This window comes from Paracoccidioides lutzii (genome assembly GCF_000150705.2).
Source record: "Paracoccidioides lutzii Pb01 unplaced genomic scaffold supercont2.52, whole genome shotgun sequence".
In the NCBI taxonomy this organism is placed as follows: Eukaryota; Fungi; Ascomycota; class Eurotiomycetes; order Onygenales; family Ajellomycetaceae; genus Paracoccidioides; species Paracoccidioides lutzii.
In genome coordinates, this window is record NW_015440998.1 from 50,918 (window position 1) to 72,499 (window position 21,582).

Consider the following 21,582-nt stretch of genomic DNA (forward strand, 5'->3'; position numbering starts at 1 on the left):
TAAAGAACTATATATTCAAGTATTATATAATATTAAAATATTAATATTTTAAATATTGAAATATATTAGTTATTGAATACTTTAAATATTTAATGATTTTTTTCAGAGAGAATTAACTGCTTAATAATATTTACTATTTAATATAATCAATTATCTATCAGATTATAAGATTATATTATGTATTGAATTATTTTTATCATTTTATTTAAATAAATTTTAAATTAAATAATAATTATATAGAATAGATACTTAAATCTAATATTGTTTAATATTATATTTAGATATATTATACTTACTATAAATTATAAACTTTTATTTTTTAGTTTTTATATTTAAATTCTTAATCTCTTTCTTTATATTTTGATCAGACTTCTAAAATTTAATAGTCTTAACTAATATATTTTAAGCTGTTAGAATTCCTTTCTTAAATATATAAAAATGTGATTTTTTTCTCTCTTACTTCTGCTTGATATTAGTAGCTTTCAATTTTATATTTTTCTTTGCTAATATAAAAGCACCATATATAATCAGCTAATATCTTTTCAATTACTGATCGAGAGCTTGATTAATAAAATTAAAAAAAATTTTTATATAATATTTAATTATACTACTTCGTAGCTTTAACTGAGTTATATTATGAAAAGTTTTAGAGGTTCAGAAAAGCTAAGATTTATGCACTGATTCAAAGAAAAATAAGTATGAAATTGAATATGAAGTTGAATAAGCTTCTCATTTGAATTGTATAGTACTAAACATATAAATTTAAATTTATTTTTTATAATAATATTCTTTATAAACTTCTGTTTAACTACTATATAGCTAATTAGAAATTTTTCTTTATCTATATAATTGATTTCTAGTTTTATACTTTATTTTATTTTATTATTATATACTTCTTTTAATAATAAAAAGCAACTCATATCTAGTGACTGCAGTAAATAAAAGAAGTGAGAAGATATATATAATACTCTAATATTATAATTTAATACAACTTATCAATTTTAACTGTGATATAACTATTATGCTCATTCAGAATTAATACTCTTTTTCTTTTAATCATATGAGTATTATTATGAGGATACTAAGGTGGATGAACTAAGTGTCAAAAGAAAGTGTGAGAAGCTCTATAACTAAGGTTGTAAGAGGGGAGGTGTATAGATGCTGCGAGCGCTATGAAGGGAAGAGAATAGCAATGAATGAAATATATGTGTAGAATTGAATAGTAGCTAACTACTGAATCTCTCAAAGGAACTTTGAGAATTCAGAGTGTTTATATATATGAATAAGTAGTAATAGATTTTATCTCTAATCTTTCATGAAATGAGGAATTAGTAATGCAGTGATCTGAATCTTCATGAAGTATCCTTCAAAAACTGCTGGTGCTAAAGAACTGATTTTTGAGAAGTGCTGATCTGTGCTGATTCTGAATACTGAATTTTGAGATGATATTGATTTTCTAGAAGGTGCTGATTCTAAAGTGCTTTGATAAGCAGTATGAAGATAATGTAATCAATAAGTGAGTCAGCCACATAAGCAAGTCAGCTACTTTTCATCTCATCTCAGAACAATATCTTCATCATCAAAAATGTCAATCACACAAAGAAATAAAACCTCTACTGTTGTGAACCAACAGGAGACTCCCAGGGATCATTGGATAAGAATTGCAGAGGATAAAGGAACTAGGGTTTCAGACAGAATAACCCTGGGGTTCCAGGACTAACCTAAAGAGATGGTCACATGATTGATAGATTTATAATATCTATCAGAGGTTACCAAGTCTACCGGGTGGTAGATTGGTAGGCTGGTATGACTATATACCATGGGCTGTCAGATCTATCAAGAGGTTTCCATCATGTATATAAACACACTCATTACCCCTAGGATCAAGAGGCCTATCTTCTTGATCATGATCAATTTTATATTCTCCATTCATCTACCCAATCTCTACTCCACCCTACTCACATTGTGTCTGTGTTTATCTGATACATCCCCGCTCCTATACTTGTCATAGCTTTTACCAACTAACTCTACACCCTCTCAGGTGCCCGTCTCACTCAAGCCCTACGCACACCTGACCCCCTAGCCGTAGCTATCGTTGGTTATAAGGATCCTCTAATTGACGTCCTTACTACTCATGATAGTGGCACTACCCCCTGTCCTAGTTATCAACCTTACGGCACTCCCGTTCGGCTTAACCTTACCCCTCTGCTACAGGTGAAGCTTGCTAGTGATAGAGGCTCGGTAGCACCTCACTTATGGCTAAGCTCGCGTACACCCACGCAGATGGATATTTCATTCTTTTCTCTTTGCTTTTCTCTTCTTTTTAGAGTTATCATCATATAGATTAGCTAGTTATTATTATGAATACTACTATTTTATGCCTACTACGTTCTGACTATCGTCACAGATTCTCTAAACATGTTTTATATTTTAATACTTTATCCGAGTTAAAACTAAATGCTTTACGCTGGAGAGACCCTCAAGTGTAATTTTCTCTGTCTCTGATGTTGCAAACAAATAGTTATCTAATCCCGCAATATTTATCATATTTATTCCGTTGTACGTTGCACTTGTTTTTCAGCTTTACGATGGAGAAATGGGCCCCACCCCGCCTCACAAGCCAAAACCATGTCTCAAACCAACATCACATTCACAGTGACACCAACATCCTCTTCCCTTTCAACTTCCTAATCACCAATCACCAAACATTAAACACCTCAATATCAATATAAAACAGCAGTATCTTCCTCATACTGCAAATAAAATGCTCTCATCCTCTATCACCCCCTTCTCAACCACAATGTCACCAACAACCACCCTTACCACCTCCGCCCGCCCTCTCCTACACACCCCCTCCCCTCTAACCCTCATCGTTGCTACAACCCCGATAACAATGTCCACTCTCAATGCTAATGCTCCTTCTAACTTCACACGCCGCTGCCTAGGTATCGGCCATGCGGGCACCCTTCCTTGGCCCAGCATTAAAGCAGACATGAAATTCTTCTCACGAGTCACAACCCATGCGCCTCCCCACTCATTGCCATCATCACTAGACAGCACAGGCACAGGAAGGGCCGTGAATGCTGTAAATGCAGTAATTATGGGGCGAAGAACATATGACTCACTTCCCACGCGCTTTCGGCCGCTGCCGGGCCGTGTGAATGTTGTCGTGACGCGGGATGGGTCAGGGAAAGAGAAGGAGAGGATTGAGGGGGAGTGGAGGGCAATGAGGGAGAGGGAAAGGGAGAGGAAGAGGAGAGGAGATGGTTTGAGTGCTAGTGGTGGTGATACATCTACATCTACGACAATAGTTAAGAATGATATTGAAACCCCCGATATCCTTATAGCGAATAGTCTCGAGTCAGCTGTGACAGCACTTTATGATGCATTCCAAACCAGTACTGATGACAGCTATGCTGTACTCCCCGGACCCCTCTCCCACAACTCCACCCGCTACCTCGCAAATACCTTCGTAATTGGCGGCAGTGAGATATACGCCTCTGCTCTTAACCTTGACTGCAAGCTGGATGCCGGTGTTCCTGATGGCCAAAGACAAGGTATCAGGATTGTCATGACAGATATAAGGCGATTTCCTGCTGCATTGAATGATGCTACTGATGATGGAGCTACAGCAACCTCAGTGAATGGAGTGGAGGACTCTGTGAACGGTTTTGAATGTGATACATTTTTCCCACTTGATGAGGATGAACTGGAGCGCGGAGATGGAGAGTGGAGGAGGGTGAGCAGCCAGGAGGTTTCCGGGTGGGTTGGGGTGGAGGTGAAGGAGGGGTGGGTGCAGGAAGGGGAGGTTGCGTTGAGGATCCTGGGGTTTGAGAGGAGGGGGGTGAGATAGGGACAGCGGGATGATAAGGGTCTATCTACCAAGCTCTCAAGCCTTATTTGATGGAATAATAATAGCGTTTTACGGGACACATGGCAGGAACTAGAGGTGCATTGGGAATATTTGCCTTCGATCTGAGTTGAATTTCAATAAAATTTGACGCAATTTATTATCATGTTAATTTTATGTTATCTCTCTAACATTTCTTTTTTATTTTGATAGTTAACTCTTAGATTAATTAATGCTATTTTACTGTAGACTAAAGACACTATAGCGCCTCTCTCAAAACCACATCGCATCTCATACCACCCCATTTCACCCCATCTCTATCTAGCCCATTCAAACCCACAATCAACATACTATGTAAGAATTAAACACATCGCATCATAACCTTCGCCTCACCTATCTCTCCCCTTCAGCACCAATCCCATCCCTCTTCGCCTCCGATGAATTCAACTACCCAAACGCCGATGCCCACCAACCGGATTAAGAGACCGCGGCTTCCTTGACCAAAGAACCCCAGCAGCACCACTGCTATCACTCGAATTCGGCTTCGTACTACTACCATTCGCCGAAGTCATCACATGCGAGGACGATGATACCGGTACTCCATCATGCTCCTCAGCGCTGGACAGCGAGTCGCCAAATAAAACCAGCAAGTTGTCGTGGACGACGACGCAGGCTTGGAGGGCTTTAGAATCCTCAGAGCAACCTCCGTACAGGCAAAGCGGCAGCTCTGTTCGCCAGAGGCTCCCACAGGCACCCACAGGCTCCTACGGACTCCCACGGAATTCGACTGGAGGGGCTCAGGGTTCAATTCGTCTGCCAAGGCACAAATTGGTGAATTGTAGTCTACCAGTGGCTTCTGTTTTTAAAGGACTCATTTTGGATGATCTCAATCCAGTAACCGTCTGGGTCTAGGATAAAGGCAACATTTTTCATCCGCCCGTCAGTCAGACGTTTCTTCCAGGTTACGTTTTGTGCCTCGAACCGAGCACAGGCAGCATCGAGATCGTCAACTGATACGCCTGCGTGGTGTGGAAGGTCGGTTAGTTGGGAAAACTGCCTAATGTATTTATTTAGATAGAATAGACAACCCCCTATGAAAAGAGAAGTGGAACATCATCACATACAGATATGTCCAAATCCCTGAGGCTCCGAATTGCCATCATGATACACTTTTCCTTCTTGCTTCTCTGTGCCGTGATTCCAGGTCAATTCCAGCAACCCTTCCCATTCTGCGACTGGGTTGGCATCACCCTCTTTAAGCGATGGATTGGATGAAGGATACGCCAGGAAGTACAGATTGCAATCCGCACCAGCAAGCTCGAGCGTGCGAAGAAGGGTCATTCCAAAAACTTCCTGGTAGAATTTCAAACTTGCTTCCGGGTCCTTGACCCTAACCATGGTGTGGTTCATCCGGTAGGTGGATGGATTTGTCTGTGCAACGGCCGCATCTGTTTGATGTTTCCGGATAATCTCCACCCAGTATCCGTCTGGGTCTTTGACGAAGGCAATATTTCGCATCCTCCCTTCGGCGAACTTCTTCTGGAAGCTGTAGTTGGCATCTTCCAGGCGCTTGCAGGCGAGTTCGACGTTATCCACTGAGATAGCGAGATGACCAAATCCGCGGTGAGGCTCGACATTGCCGGTCGAGACAGTGTACGAAGGGTCGTTTTCGGTTCCATAATTGTGAGTAAGTTCGATAATGCCATTCCTATCCGTCCAGTGGCGGGAGCCAGATAGGGCCTGTGGGCCGTCATATGCAAGGAAGTAGAGGGAGAACTTGTTCTCTGGGAAATCTAGTCTGTTGATTTGCGAAAGGCCCAGAAAATTGTAAAATTCAACTAGTTATATAAACATTTGAACCCACCAGCTTCTGTTAGCAATGGTTTAACTACCAGTACCCGGAATAATAAGATTGAACTGCCTACCTGATCTTTTTGGATCCTTTACGCGAATCATGGTATCTGATGCGGTTCCCAATCAGTTGCTCCGGCCGATAGTTACAGGTAGTAGTAATAGCAGCAGCAGCATTGAGGTCGAGCGTACGATTGAACTTGTATTTTGATGGATCTGTGGCCATGATTGCGGTGGCAGTGCTACACCAAGACACAAAAGCTGCCACAGAAGTATGTCAGTGTGTCAGTAGTTGTGTCGGCATGACAGTACAGAGAACAGATGAATGCGCTCAGCAATGGAAACCAAATGGGCTTACTAATTCTTGCTTGGGGATTACGGAAAGTCGACGCAGCAATACGGCGAGAGACAGGGAGATAGAAGGATACCTTAGAATTTAACTATAGCTACGGTAAAGCCGATTATTTAGAACAATAGAGACGGGTCCAGGGGGAATATTCATTTGCGAATCGTGTGAAGCAATAATATGCCTTTTTCTGCCACAAAAAAGAAATTCCCTTTTTGGCTATCGTTTCCAATACTGCGTTCTTATTGGCCAAATTCCCACTCTTTCAACGGCTGAGGAAAAGTTACACTCACGTGATTTACCTCGACCGTAACCAGATCCAAATAGCTAATTTTGTATCAAAATTGAGCTGTATTGTTCTCTACATTTATTTTCTAACTAAGCTAGCCGGTCTATAATTCAACCAGACCCTTTTTCAACCACCCTATCCAAAGCAACCCTGCTTCCTATTTGGTAAATATTTAACTACAAATTCAATCAAATTGTCATTCAAACATGCAGGCTTCCAGACCTGCTACTAAAGTTGCTGCTGCTGCTTTTTTTAACCTCAATTTCTAGCTTCTGTAGTTGTTTTCTAGTCTTTAGAGTAGCAGCTTTCTCTTGAGCCTTCTTCATCCTTTCTATATTGATAAACTGAGTATTTGAATTAACTCATTTCTTAGTTCAAAGATGATTTTTAATCTTTGTAACTGACTTATTACTTCTCTATTTAAAAGCTTTAAGATGAAATATTATTTTTTGAACTAAGTTAGTTTTTTTTGTTTTAAAGTTTTTCTTTCTTTTGATTTTAAGGCTTTTTTTTTAGATTTTGAAACTTTCAAAGACATTGGTTAAGCAGAAATAGAAATAGATATAACAGTTACTTGTGTAAAAATAAACTTTTTAACTGCACTCTGTGCTAGTTCTGATTGATTTTGAGTAAATATTTTCTATTATAAAGGACTATTCCTTCATTCATTAAGTTCTTACTCAATTAGTAAGATTTCAATTAGTGTATAAAATTTTGCACTGACATTGTTCAGTAACTAATAAGATCTCTTATAATTTTTTATAAATAATAATTGATCATTTAAATTTACTAATTTGTATTTTCTTATCAAGTTGATAGATTTGTATAAAATTCAATGTATTTTTAACCTGTCAACTTGCATGCCTTTTAGTTTCTTTTTTTCATTATGAAATTCATCTATCAATATGAAATTTACTAAAAAACCTATCAAATCTAGTGATAACACTTTATATAAAATTAAATCTTAAGAGTTAACTAATTGATTTATTCTTCAGATTATATAAAAATATTTAAAAATTAAAAATAAATAATTAAAGATATTATTATAGAGATTTTATTTTTAAAATTAATAAAATTTTATTTAATATAATTTTTTTTGAGATTTAATTTTTAATTTTTCTATTAATATTGATATTAATAGTTTATATATTTTAATATTTTATTTTTTTTTTGAGAAAAGCTTTTAAAATATCAGCAACTTCATTAAACTCTATGTAAAATTAAAAACAGATAATGATAATACTGATAATAAAGCTCTAAAGCTCTCTGAGATAAAAAATAATATTATTACAGCTTTAATTTAAATACAGATAAACAGGTATTTAATTATCAATTAAATAATCTATCTAAATAAATATTAAGATAATTTTTAAAAGATATATTCAAAAAAAGCTCTGTTATATAGTTTTTTTTATAGTACAGTTGCTAGACAATTATCACATTTATATATTATATGTATATGAGGAAATTGTAAAGTTAACTGCTATACTATTATCTAAATAGTTGTAATTTTCAATTACCTCAGCCTGTGCAATGACTGATTGCCTTAGCTTGTGATAATTGCACTATTGAGAAGATTAAATATAAGCTTATTTTATATTATCATATTATTTTCTCTTGAAGTCTATAGATGTTCTCATATCAATAGATTATCATCTGCTTTATCTACTATATAGTCATTTTTTTTTCAAACCTTCAGTCATTTATCTAATTATTTTGAGAACTTTATTTTTATTGAATTTGCAGTATAAAATTCTTAAATTAAATATAGTGATTTTTTTTAGATTTTATGCTAAATATTATATTGAATCTTCATCAAATTCTAGTCATTTTATCTGATATTAAAGCTTTTTATAAGAGACGCAGCTTGTTAAAATATTCTCAACTTCTTATTAATTTTCTTCTTATATATTGACTAATTCTGATATTTTATTTAGTTATTTTGATGAAGAGTTATTTGCAGTTTTCTATAACTTATCAGAAAAGAATATTTAGTAAATTTTTATATTATTTAGTAGCTTTAGTCTATAGCTATTATTAAGTCTTTTAATAATCTCAAAAAAATTTTTATTTTACTATATAAACTTCCTACTGAGATGTTAAATTCTATAGTTTTTGAGTAACAGAAAGATCTTATCTTCTATATTAAAGTTTAACTTCTGATGATACTTGTTGATCTGTAGTTTTATGATTTTTTCTATTTTTTTTTCATATTATCAGCTGCTAGCTTTCAGATTTTCTTTATTTAAATAATATACTATTAGGTATTTTATTATTTGAATTTTTTTTCTCTAGATAATATTATTGATAGTGACTTTTAATCATAAAATATTTAAAATTTATAATTATATACAGTTAGAGAAAGTATTATCTCAGTTAATTTATTTATTAGAGCTTCAGCTGCATGATTCATTATTAAAAGTCACTTATCTCAGTTGTTTTGATAGTAGTTTATATATAAACAAAGTTTGATCATCAGATATTAATTGATAATCTCAGTCTGATCATCTGTTTGTATATGATAAGCTAATAAAAGCTTCACCTTAACTCTTAATTATCTAAAGACCTTATTTTAGAAGTATAAAATGAATTATAATTTATAATTTAATATAATTGAATTTGATATTTTATAATATTTATAGTAATACTTTAAGAATAGTCTCATTAGCTCTTTAACATTTATCATTTTTATAATATAAATAGATATAGACTTTGTACTTAATTAGTAAATAATCATCAATATCATATCATGATCTTTTTTTATTATAGAGTTATTTATAATATTTATTGAGATGTATTACTAGACTCTATTAAGAATTGATAGTAACTTTAGTAGCTCTGAAGTTTTATTACAGAAAATCTTTATTTATTGACATATTAGATAATTGTTTATATATTAATTGTCATTTTTGATTTAATCATATCAATAGTATCTTACCTTCACTAACAAGTATAGCTTTCTATTTTCAAAATGTACTATTGATGACTACTAATGAATCTTCTGTAGAAAATATACTTAGAGAGTAGAATATTTCTCAATTGATATCATTAAGTACTTTTCAAAATACAAAGTTTATCTATCAGCTCTCAATGCTATTCTTTTTACTATACTTTCTTATATCATAATTTTAGTAATTTTATCTCTTTATTTCTTATCTTAGCTTCGTCAAGAATATGTATATCTGCATCTAGAGGCTTGATCTTAATAAATTTTTTTAATAATCTTTAAATTTAATCTTTTTAACTTAAAAAAATAATTATATCTAAGTGTTTTTGCTATTTTTCTAAATTTTTGAGTGACTCAGTATGTCTACTAGTAAATTCTGACATTCAAATCAGTATTGAATTAGAATATAAAATTGAAATAGAAACTCTGTTTAGTATAGTTGTTAGATATTGAGATTCTTAGTTATCATAAAGTATTTAAAAGTCTGATAATTAGTTAATATTTTGAATTTCTCTGTTCTTTGAAGATTTTTTAACTCAGTACATCATTCTATCAATACTTTCAAAATTACTAGCATCTTTTTATTATGAATTTTATAATTTCTCTCTGCTTCACTTATTGAAGCTGAATAAAATACAACTGAATATCACTGCTAATTCTCATACAACTGAGATATGACATTAGCTATAGCATTATCTGAAGCATTTGTCTTTACTCAAGTTTTTCAATTTAAGTTATAATGATGAAACACTGAGATTTCAGATAGAGATCTTATCATTTGATTAAAAATATACTAATAGAGCTAATTTCATCTAAAAAATAAATTTTTTTGAGTAAATTTAAACAGTAATTTTAAAATCTGACTGTATTTCTTGATAAAATATTGATAGAAGTTATAAAATTTTAAGAAGAATTGAATTTTTTTGATTATATTAGATACTGCTCATTATGATATTACTGTAATTTTTTCTGAGTTCACTTTAATATTTTGATCAATGATAATAAAACTTAAATACTTTATCTGTTAAATATAAAACTTGTATTTTAATATACTTATCTATAGATTAGCTTCTTATAATCTAATTAATATTTTGTTGATATACTTCTTATATTCTTTTAAGATTTTATCATAAATAAATATACTATTTATTGAAGTAGTCATGAACTGATTCAAGTAGTCAAAGAAGATAATTATAATAAAGTATTGAAAGATTATCAGATCATTGCTTAAACTAAAAAGTATAATTTTATACTTGTAAATTTATAATATATTTTAAAGATAGTCAGATCTTCTATCTTAAAGTGTATATATATTCAATAAAAGTTTTGATAAATATTTAATTTGATAAAGAACTTAGTTTTATTTAGTTACTTCATAAGCTTATCAATTGTAAAGGGTTAAGCTCTAAGAACTAGAGGCTAGTCCTCCTATATAATAAGAACAAATTGCTTAGAAAAGGGAAGAAAAGAATGAGATGAGAACATGAGCTTAAGCAAGCTCATGTAGCATGATCATGTGCACATGTGCAAATGATGACTAGGCTGAGTCAGGGACGCCCTCAGCAGCTTTGAACAACAATAGATGACTTTTCTCCAACAGTAGGAACAGGTCCAGTATGAGAACAGAGATTTAATAGCAGCTCAGCAAGCTGAAATAGCTAATCTATAACAAGCTTTGAACACTTCAACATCAACTCTCTCTCAATTAAACTCACAACCACTTATTGCAGTCAGAAGATCAAAGATCAAGCTATCAGACTGTGAGAAGTATGATGATTCTAATCTGAAGCACTACCCTCAGTGAGAGCTAAAGCTTCAATCAAAACTTAAGATCAATGAGAAAGCTTTAAGTAATAATGAGAAATGTGCTTGGTATGTGTACTCAAGACTGAAAGAAATGACAGCAGCTTCAGTTTATCCCTGAGTTGAGAATAATAAGAACAAGATCAACTTCACAATAGAGAGCTTACTGGAGCAGACACACATGCTCTTTAGTGATTCTACATAACAGAAAAAGGTTATACAAAAGTTCAACAATCTATAACAGAGTAGAAGAGTTCTTCTTGACTTTCTGCTTGAATTTAATCAGCTACTGCTGGAAGCTGATGATCACAGATGAAATGATCATGTTAAAAAAAGGTATTTGAAATCTGCTCTAAGCATGAAGCTGAGAGAAGACATGATGAGTGTAAGAAAATCATCTCTCTATGAGAATTACTGCAAGAAGCTTAGATTAGTTGATCATCAACTCTCTGAGCTTAAGACTTTAAGACAGTGATCTAAACATCATGAGAGCAGATCTTCTTCAGATCATATGATATCTAATTCACACTCTCTACTTTGTCATACTGTCCTTGACTGATGAAACCAGTCTTAAGCTTCCACTGATGATCTGATAGATTTCTCTTCTGATGCTGTGAACCCAAGCATCTGCCATGCCAAATTGATAAATTAGACAGAGGTTAATCAATGAAGAGAGCAAGGCCTGTACCTGAGATGTGAAGCTGGAGATTATATGATTAAGAGCTGTCTGTTCAAACCTCTCAGACATCCTGCCACCCCCATGATAGCTAAGATGATCCCTGAGCCAGTACTGAACAATGATAATGTGAATATGAGTGAGGATTTGAAAAAATAGTAGCTTCAATTAAAAGACACTAGAAGGAGTGAAGTAAAAAGCTTATGAGAAAGCAATGAAGAAGATTTAAATCTAAGATGATATTCAAACCCTTCACTATCAATGCTCTAGTAGATAATGTCTTTTCAACTAGAGCAATGATAGACAGTGAATGTAATATCTATGATCTTATTTCTCAATTCTATATTAACAAGCATAAGCTTTCATGCATTGAAATTCCCTCTGTTAAAATAATCAGCTTTGAAGACTTCATGAAACTGTCCATGAGCATAGTGACTAGCATTCAAATTGATATAGGCAGTCATGTAACTGAATGAGCCTTTCTCTATGTGGTGAATGAGTTATATGGTCATGATATGTATCTAGGCAACCCCTGGCTGGCCCAGCAAAAGGTGACCATGATCCCTTATCAAAGAATTGTGAGATTTGATGAGAGTGGCATAGAGATAGAGTCTAGTTCAAATGCAAAAGCTGATGTGATTCTCATCTCTGCTGTAAGCTTCTCTAGACTTGTGAGCACTTGAGAGAAGTGAAACATTGAGATTTTCATCATCAGTTTGACTGACATTCAAAAGGCTCTAGAAGTGAAACTAAAGATTGATCCTAGAGAAAAGCTGCTTGAACATTATCATGAGTTTTTGAATATATTTAATAAGGAAGCTGCTGACACTCTACTCTCACTTCATGATTTAGATAGAGATCATGAGATTGAACTGATTAAAAAGACTGATAGTAGCACAGAACAATTCTCTTGGAGCTCATTATATAATATATCTTGAGAGAAACTACTGACTTTGTGAAAGACTCTTACAGATTATGTAGATAAGAGTTTTATTAAAGTGAGCAACTTCTCTATAGCTATCACTGTACTATTCATGAAGAAGTCTGAGAATGAGCTAAGATTCTGTGTGAACTATCAAGCTCTTAATAAAATTATCTGAAAGGATCAATATCTTCTATCATTAATCAGTGAGACTCTACAGTGAACTGAATAGGCTAAATGATTCACTAAGTTGAACATTATTGCAGCTTTTCACAAGATTCAAATCACAGAAGGTGATGACTGAATGATGGCCTTTAGAATCAGATACAGACTATTTGAGTGACTGATTACACTTTTTGATTTGGCCAATGCTCTGAGCACATTTCAAAAATATATCAACTAGGTATTATGTAGATATCTAGACAACTTCTGCTCAGTCTATTTATATGACATCTTGATATTTTTCTCAAGAAGCTTACAGGAGCATTGCAAGCATGTACAAAAAGTGCTTATACATTTACAGAAAGTAGACCTGCAGGCAGATATCAGAAAGAGTGAGTTCAAGATGAACAACACAAAATATCTTGAATTCATCATTGAAGCAGGCTAGAGTATATGAATGAATTCAGAGAAGGTTAAAGCTGTTTTGAAATGAGTGACATCTACTACTCTTAAGAGTGTATAAGAATTTTTAGACTTTGTCAATTTCTATAGATGATTTATCAGGGATTTCTCAAAGATTACAATTCCACTGATGATTCTTATATGTAAGAATGTTTCTTTTTTGTGGATGAGCAAGGCTGAGGAAGCTTTTAAGCATCTAAAATTAATGTTTATCTCTGCTCCAATCCTGCTTCAATTTGACTCTGATCATGAGACTATATTGGAAACAGACTTCTCAGATTATATCTCAGAAGAAGTGCTGCTACAATATGATGAGCAGAGTATTCTACACTCATGTGTCTTCTTCTCTCACAAGCATTCACCTGCAGAATGCAACTATGAGATTCATGATAAGAAGTTATTAGCAATAATTGAATGTTTAAAGAAATAGAACACTGAGCTATGAAGTGTAAAGGAATTCAAGATTCTCACAGATCATAAGAATCTAGAATACTTCATGACTATACACAGATTAAATGAAAGACAGCTATGTTGAATGAATATTCTCTATCAATTCAACTTCAGAATTGATTATCAGTCAGAGAAGTTGAATGCTGAATCAAATGCTTTATCACAAAGAGAGCAGAATATGTCACAGAGTGCTGATGATGAGAGAATCAAGCAGAGACAAGCTGAACTACTTAAGTTTAATACACTGGCACCTGGAATGAAATCAATAGTAGCTGCTGTCAGTGTGAAACTTGAGATGTCTCTTCAAGCTCAGTGAAATAAGGCTTACAAAAATGACAAGATTCTGTAGCATCTGAAGCAAATTCTTCATGAGAGAAGATTCAGATTTTCATCTGAACTCAGCATTAAGATCTCTGTCTCTGAGTGCTTTTTAAATGAGAATAGAGAGCTTCTTTTTCAAGATTGAAAGTGAGTGCCAGACTTTGAATCTCTTTGAATCAGGTTAGTGCATGAGACTCATGACTCATCTCTTACTGATCATTCTGAGTGAGAGTAAACAGCAGAAGTTTTAAGATGTGAATTCTACTGATCAGACTATATCACTGATGTGAGAAGAATGATCAGGAACTGCTATTTTTGCAGATCAAACACTGCATGAAGAGATTGACATCAGAGACTGCTTAAGCCTCTCCTTATTTCTGAATGCATGTGACAGAAGCTTTTTATGAACTTTATTGTGAACTTATCAAGCTCTAAAGAATACATGAACATCATGATTATAACAGACAGACTGATCAAGGAGATTATATTAAAAGCAGTTAAGAAAACTAATGTAGAGACAGTGGCTAGAGTGTTTCTTCACAACATCATCTCTCAACATGACATCTCTAAGGCAGTAGTGTCAGATCAAGGATCAGATTTTACAAGCATATTTTGAACTCAGATGTGTGAGAAATTAGGCATTAAGAGATGACTCTTCACAGTCTATCACTCAGAGACTGACAGAGCTACAGAGTGAATGAATCAGACTCTGAAAATCTATTTACACAAGTATATTAGCTTTCAACAAGATGATTGGTGTGAATAGCTTTCTCTAGCAGAGCTGGTCATCAATAATAGAGATGCTGCCTCAACAGGTATGAGCTCATTCTTTTTAACACATCTTTTCTGTGTCTCCTTCATTGATATAGCTGATGCACCTATTATTGAAACATCATATAATCTCATTGAGTTTGCAGATGATTATATGAGGAAGATCTGTGAAGTGTTGAAGTGAGCTCAAGTAAAAATGACAGATGCTCAGCAATCTCAAAAGAAATACACAAATAGACAAAGAGACTCAGCTTCAAGCTTTCAATCTGAAGATAAGGTTTGATTGAGCTTAGAGAACATGAGAACTAATTGCCTGTGCAAGAAGCTGGATGTGAAATACAATCAATATACTGTACTAGAAAAGATAGAAAAGATAGAATTTCATGCTTACTAACTGAATGTCTCACTCAGCATTCACAATGTCTTTAATATAAAGCTTCTACATGCTGTGATTATGAATTTCCTGCCTAGTTAGAGGCAAACTGACTGGCAGTCACCTGCTATAGAGATCTCAGAAGGACCTGAGTTTGAGATTGAGGAAATTCAGAGTGAATGAACCTATCAGAGAAAAAAGCAATATCTCATTAAATGAGTAGATTGAGCTGAGTCTACATGGAATGATGTGAGTCTTCTATAAGAAGTGAAGATCTTGAATGCTTGAGAGGCCTCTCAGCAGACAAAATTAGATGTAAAGAGAACTTTAAATAGTTGTAAAGGCCTGCAACAAAGAGGGAGAAAGAGAGTATTATAAGAGATTGAATCTCTAGATTTGCTCTGGCTGGCTGACTCAGCCTAGTCATTGTTCACATGTGTGCACATGATCATGCTACATGAGCTTGCTTAAGCTCAAGTTTTCATCTTATTCTTTTCTTCCCTTTCTCAAGCAATTCATCTTTGTTATATAGGAGGACTAGCCTCTAGTTTTTAGAGCTTAATCCTTTACATCTATCAATTTTATAGAGATTTAAAATAAAGATCTCTAACTTCTTGCTTTTCTTATGATGATAAAATGTCACATTTTTAATAAATATCATTCTTTACTGCTTGCTCAATTTATTTCTTTATTGAGCTCTTATATATCTTTCAGCAACTTTCTGTTTGAATATTTTATCAATAAGTCTATTGCAATAATTTGTACCTTATTGATACTCTGATTTTATTACTAATTTTTTGAGAATTTTTCTTGAATTTATTATATTATATTCTTCTGATATTTTATTCTCAGTTGTTCATAAGCTTAGTCAAACTAGATATTGATTCATTAAATTTAGTCATATTTTTACTTTATTAATCATAACTATTCTAGAATCATGTCAATGCTTTTTATATTCATTATTAATATTAATATGATGAAAAATCTTTAATTATTTACTCATAAATAGAGAGAGATAATTTCTATGATTGAACTTTCTCTCTGATTATTGAATTTAATAATCTGATAATCTTCTGTTAGCTTCTCAGAGTTTATCTCTAATACTTTGATATATTTGTATGTAAAGCTTATATTTATTTACTTATAGATGCAAGAAGATGACTTTGATGATTGAAGTTTCTCTCTTTTCATTAAATCTCATGACCTGGTAATATTTTATCAGCTTCTCAGAATTTACTTCTAAGGCTTTGACATATTTGTATATAAAGTTTGCATCAATAAAAATACAGTAATTTACTCTATAATCTACTAGTACTCTTGTAGCAATAGTATATTCATTAAAAGATACTTTAATATATATACTAAAAGAATTTCCACTTATTAATTTATTTATATTCAAAGTTTCTAGTATAACTATCTTATCTGAGAAAAAGACTTCTTTTAGACTTAATTTTTTCTCAATTTAATAACAGTAATTTCAGTATTCACTTCATTTAGTTCTATTTATTATTTATGTAAGTAATTTTGTACTATATAATCTTTGCTTTAACAATTAAAGTATTTTACATTCTTTTTTTAATTTTCATTCTTCAATCTATTTTCAGTTATTTATACTAGTGTAATTGAAGTCAATTTATGATTTTAAGTTGAGAAAGTTCTCTTACAGCTATTTTATATTATAGATATTTTTTTATAATTAAGTAATTATCAGTTATTTTGACTAGATATATCTTTAAAATAGTAAACAGTCCTGGTGCAGATCTCTTAAATCTTATTAAAAATAGTGTAATTGATGCAGACTGCTATAACTATATATTGAAGATCAAAGAAAATTTTATAAAAAAAATCTAATTTATAATCTTTATTATAAACTTAAACTTTATCAATTAGATGTAAGAATTTGATCACAAATATATGATAGTTATCTTTATTTTTTATTATTAATTATTAATATTTTATTATTATATTCTCAAACTTATTTACATTCTCATATATTCTCTATAGATACTTGAACCCTTTTTCAGCTGTTTCAAACTTCTTAGAATAATCTTTCTTTATTTCTAAAATTAAGCGTCAGATAACTTTATTATTAATTCAGTTTTCAATATAAGCAATATGACTTTCTTAAGTTGAAAAGTGGTCTATATTGATAACTAACTTGTATTTCATTTAAAAGAATTAATTTCTAAATATTAGTTCTTTCTTATTGATAAAATGCTTAGAGTTATCAAGTTTGACTGATTATTGTATCTGTTGAGTATTTATCAATCTGATTTAATAGGTTAAAGAGTTCACTGTCTGCTATAAAATATTTCATTTTTCTATCAAGCTGTTTACTTGCTGGTCAAGTTCACTCAATTAATTTATCTATTTATTTTATTCTATTTTAATTCTTTTCAAAGTCTCTTTTGCTTTATTTATAAGATTAATAATCTCTTGATATACTCAATTTGAGTTCTTTTCAATTATCACAAGAAATTATTTTTATAATATCAAATTTCTTGATCTCATATTTTTCTCAATCAGAGTTATCATATTTCACTCTAATCTTCATAAACTGTTAAACTCTTTAACTGCTTTTAACATCTTATCAGTCTTTTCAGAAGTTTAAAAATAAAACTAAATAAAAATTTTCAAAAGTTTTTTATTTAAAAATTTATTTTAAAAAGAGTAAAAAAAGTAATTAATTTTAGTATTATATTATAACTTCAATCTATATGCAGGTTAACAAATGTTTAATTGTTAACTAGATAAATTATCTTAGTAAATACTAAAACAATTTTTAAAAGATGAGTTTAAGAAAAACTTTATTTATATATCTTTTTTTTATTAGCATAGTTGCTAGGCAATTATTATATTTACACGCTATTTGTATGCAGAGAAATTATAGAATTGACGGTTATGCTGTTGTCTACATAGTTGCAATTTTCAATTATCTTAACTTGTGCAATAGCTGATTGTTTCAGTCTGTGATGATTACACTATTGAGAAGATTAAATATAAGTTTATTCTATATTATTATAAATATAGAATTAACTTTATTATTATCTAAAAATTAAAAATCTTTAATTTTAATCTCTACTATCTTTAAATTTTTTTATTAATAATTTTTAAAAAATATTAATATATATTGAAGAAATAATTTTAAATAAAATTTTATTCATTTTATATAAAAATATATAAATTATATCTATTTTGAGTAAATAAAATAGTATATTTATATATCAAATTATCATAATATATACTAGTTAGAAACTTAAAATAAAATTAATAATATAAAATAGAGTCTTTAGTTACAGAATTCTATACTACTTGCTGGAAATATTATATATATAATTTAAAAATTTTAGCAGATGAGATCATAATTAAATATTTTGAATAAAGTCAATATATTTATAAAATATATAATAAATCAATTTTATAGAATTATAGTATATTTGACTTAGTAAAATATAAATATATATAGATATTTTTCTAATCTAGTTTATTAACAGAGTAAAATATCTATAAATTAATTTTCAGATATTACAAGAATAGAATATATAATAATAAATTTTCTTTAATAATTTTCTACAGTTTCTATATTAACTACTGAGCTGTCTACTGAGCTATTTACTGAGCTATCTACTAAGCTATTTACTAAACTATATATTGAACTATCTACTAAGCTGCTGTCTACTGAGTTGTCTACTGAGTTTATTATCAAATCACTCGCAGAGTCGTCTTCTAAGTTGATTATCAAATTCTCTATAAGTAATAAAATTCCTATCATTTGCAAGTAACTTCTTATTTAATTTATCTTAATAACTACTTTACTTCTATTGTTTTATTCAAATGACTATATAAAACTAGATATAATACTTATAAAACTACTTAATCAAATTAGATTTTATCTTTTTTATCTAAATTTATAGAGTATACAGTAGCTATTTTATAGAATATTTTATAGATTTTTAAGAATAAAAATATTCTATCTTATCTAGTAAGATAATAATATGATATTAACACTGATTATAATTTATTCATTAAATATCTTTATTAAGTGTACTTGAAAGCAGTATAGAGAGCTCTCAACAAATGCTAAAATTATATGAAAGATCTTTAAAGATCAATTATAAAAGAGATTAATATTTTTTACTATTATAGATAATTATAATCATAATATAAATAGAGTAAATATAGTAAATTAGAACTGTATAGTATATACTAGTTATAGAATCATCTATTAAATATAATTTTTATTTTCTACTAACTTATTAATTTTATAATATTTAATATCTATAGACTTTAATATATATATATATAAGAAGCAATAAGGTATTTTAAAAAAAATTTATTTTTTTATATAAACTTTTATAAATAGTTTTATCAATAACTATTTAAATTCACTTCTAAAATTTATGATTATCTTTTATTTCAATAATTGAATTCGAATATATATTATTAATAAATTATTTAATAAAAATAATCAGTTTATATTTAATATCAGTATAAATAAAAGCTAAATCAGTAATAAAATAAATAGATATTAAGATCATATTTTAATTATTCAGCATATCAAAATATATTTCTCTGTTAAAAAACTCAATATTGAAAGAAATTCTATAGAATTACTCAATTTAGTTATAATAATATAAATCTTTTATTAGTACTTTATAAATTATTATAATATATAGTAATATCAAAATTATTTTAATTATTCAATGAAAAACTATATAATATACACTATTAATTTGCAATAAAAATACTTCATATTCTCTAGAAAAAAAGAAAAAACTTAAACTTATTATAAAAACTTTAGAAATTAAGAAATTATTTTAATTTTTGAAATTGCTTATTTATTTAATAATTTTTATTTTATATTAATCTATTGACTGAATGGTTAGTAATTAAGAATGAATTTATATATAAATTTATACAAATTATCTTCTACTGAAAAAGATAAGCTATTTGAATAAGTGCTGAATCAGACTAAATAAAAATTTTCTATATAGTTAGTATTGATTGAGAATATAATTAATTATATTCTTATTTTATGAAATTTAATTATCTTTATCACTTTCTTTCTCTGTATTAAGAAGAACTAAATGTCAAATCTAATAGCATACTGTTTAAAACTTTAAAATTATAATTTCAGATACTATAATTATGAACAGAGTAAGTGTAAAAATTAGTAAATTATAAATTCTTGATTTAAGATCTTTAAAGATATAATTACTAAGTATAAAATTCTGTCAAAAGATATATACAACTTTAATACTACTAAATTTACTATAATAGTTTATATTACTATTAAAATTATTATTAATAGTGAGTATTACAGTATAGTAAAGTTTTTATAATTTAAAAACTATAATATATAACTGTAATTAAGTTAATTAATATATTTAAATAAGTTCTATTTCTCTATATTATTTTCAAAAGCAAGAACTTTATAAAAAAGTAATTTAAAATCTTTTAGAAGGTAGAAGACTAAATGCTAGTTCAAATAACTGAACTACTAATGAAATAGAACTGAGATAATTTCTAATAATATTTATTTTAACAGCAAATTCTTATAAAATTTATAGATTTATTCTTTTTATTTTGAATAATTACAGCAGTTATCATACTTTAAAGTTTAATCAAATTTGCAAAAAAATACTACAATAATTCTTTATATATTATTTTATTTTTTACATCTTTTGCAGTTACTAAATGTGAGTACTGTGAAGGATAGATTGCTTGATTCATTATGTAGTGATCACTAGCTACGCGGAAGTTATATACAGTGCGAATTACATAAGAAGGTGGATAGGCCTGACACCCCCACTCACTGATATAACTATACTTGAGATTACATACAAAAAATAGCTTGTAGCTAGGTATTAGTATATAATTTGACTGGAAAACCCATATTGTTGAAAAATCAGTCATTTTCTTCATATAATCATTTCCACCTGCTTACTGTGTCTTCTAATATCTGCCATCATATGGTGTATCTAGTCACCTCAAGTGGCTTGGTCAGCCTGTCTGCTGTGTTCTTGGTAGATGAGATGTAATCAATTAATATCTCATTCTTGTAGACAAGATCCTAAAGAGTATGGAAGTGAATCTCTATATACTTAGAATGGTGTGGAATAGCCTCACTTTTGATCAGTTCAATTACTGATTTATTATCCACCTGAATTGTATACATTAGCTTATTGGTCAGTGATTTGATTGGGCTGTTATTATCATCAAAATTATTGAGCTTAGATGGCATGAAGGTGGTATCCTCTAGCAATTCCCAGAGGCAGACAAGCTCATAGACAGTCTCTGAGAATGCAATATATTCAGCCTCAGTAGATGATTTTGAAACACTTATCTGCTTGCTGCTT

The 21,582-nt window shown here is 30.3% G+C and overlaps 2 protein-coding genes across 2 annotated transcripts; one reads left to right on the forward strand and one right to left on the reverse strand.

Annotated features, from left to right (window-relative positions):
• Positions 1-2,800: 2,800 nt before the first annotated feature.
• PAAG_08913 (hypothetical protein) lies at positions 2,801-3,853 on the forward strand (the record flags this gene model as incomplete). Its single annotated transcript, XM_002789135.2, has 1 exon — positions 2,801-3,853. The coding sequence occupies one exon, from the start codon at positions 2,801-2,803 to the stop codon at positions 3,851-3,853; it is 1,053 nt and encodes a 350-aa protein (XP_002789181.2).
• Positions 3,854-4,293: 440 nt separating this feature from the next.
• PAAG_08914 (lactoylglutathione lyase) lies at positions 4,294-5,927 on the reverse strand (the record flags this gene model as incomplete). The annotated part of the gene is made up of 5 exons (XM_015846667.1): positions 4,294-4,523; positions 4,562-4,663; positions 4,750-4,869; positions 4,975-5,648; positions 5,776-5,927. The coding sequence occupies 5 exons, from the start codon at positions 5,925-5,927 to the stop codon at positions 4,294-4,296; spliced, it is 1,278 nt and encodes a 425-aa protein (XP_015701588.1).
• Between the last annotated feature and the right edge of the window lie 15,655 nt (positions 5,928-21,582).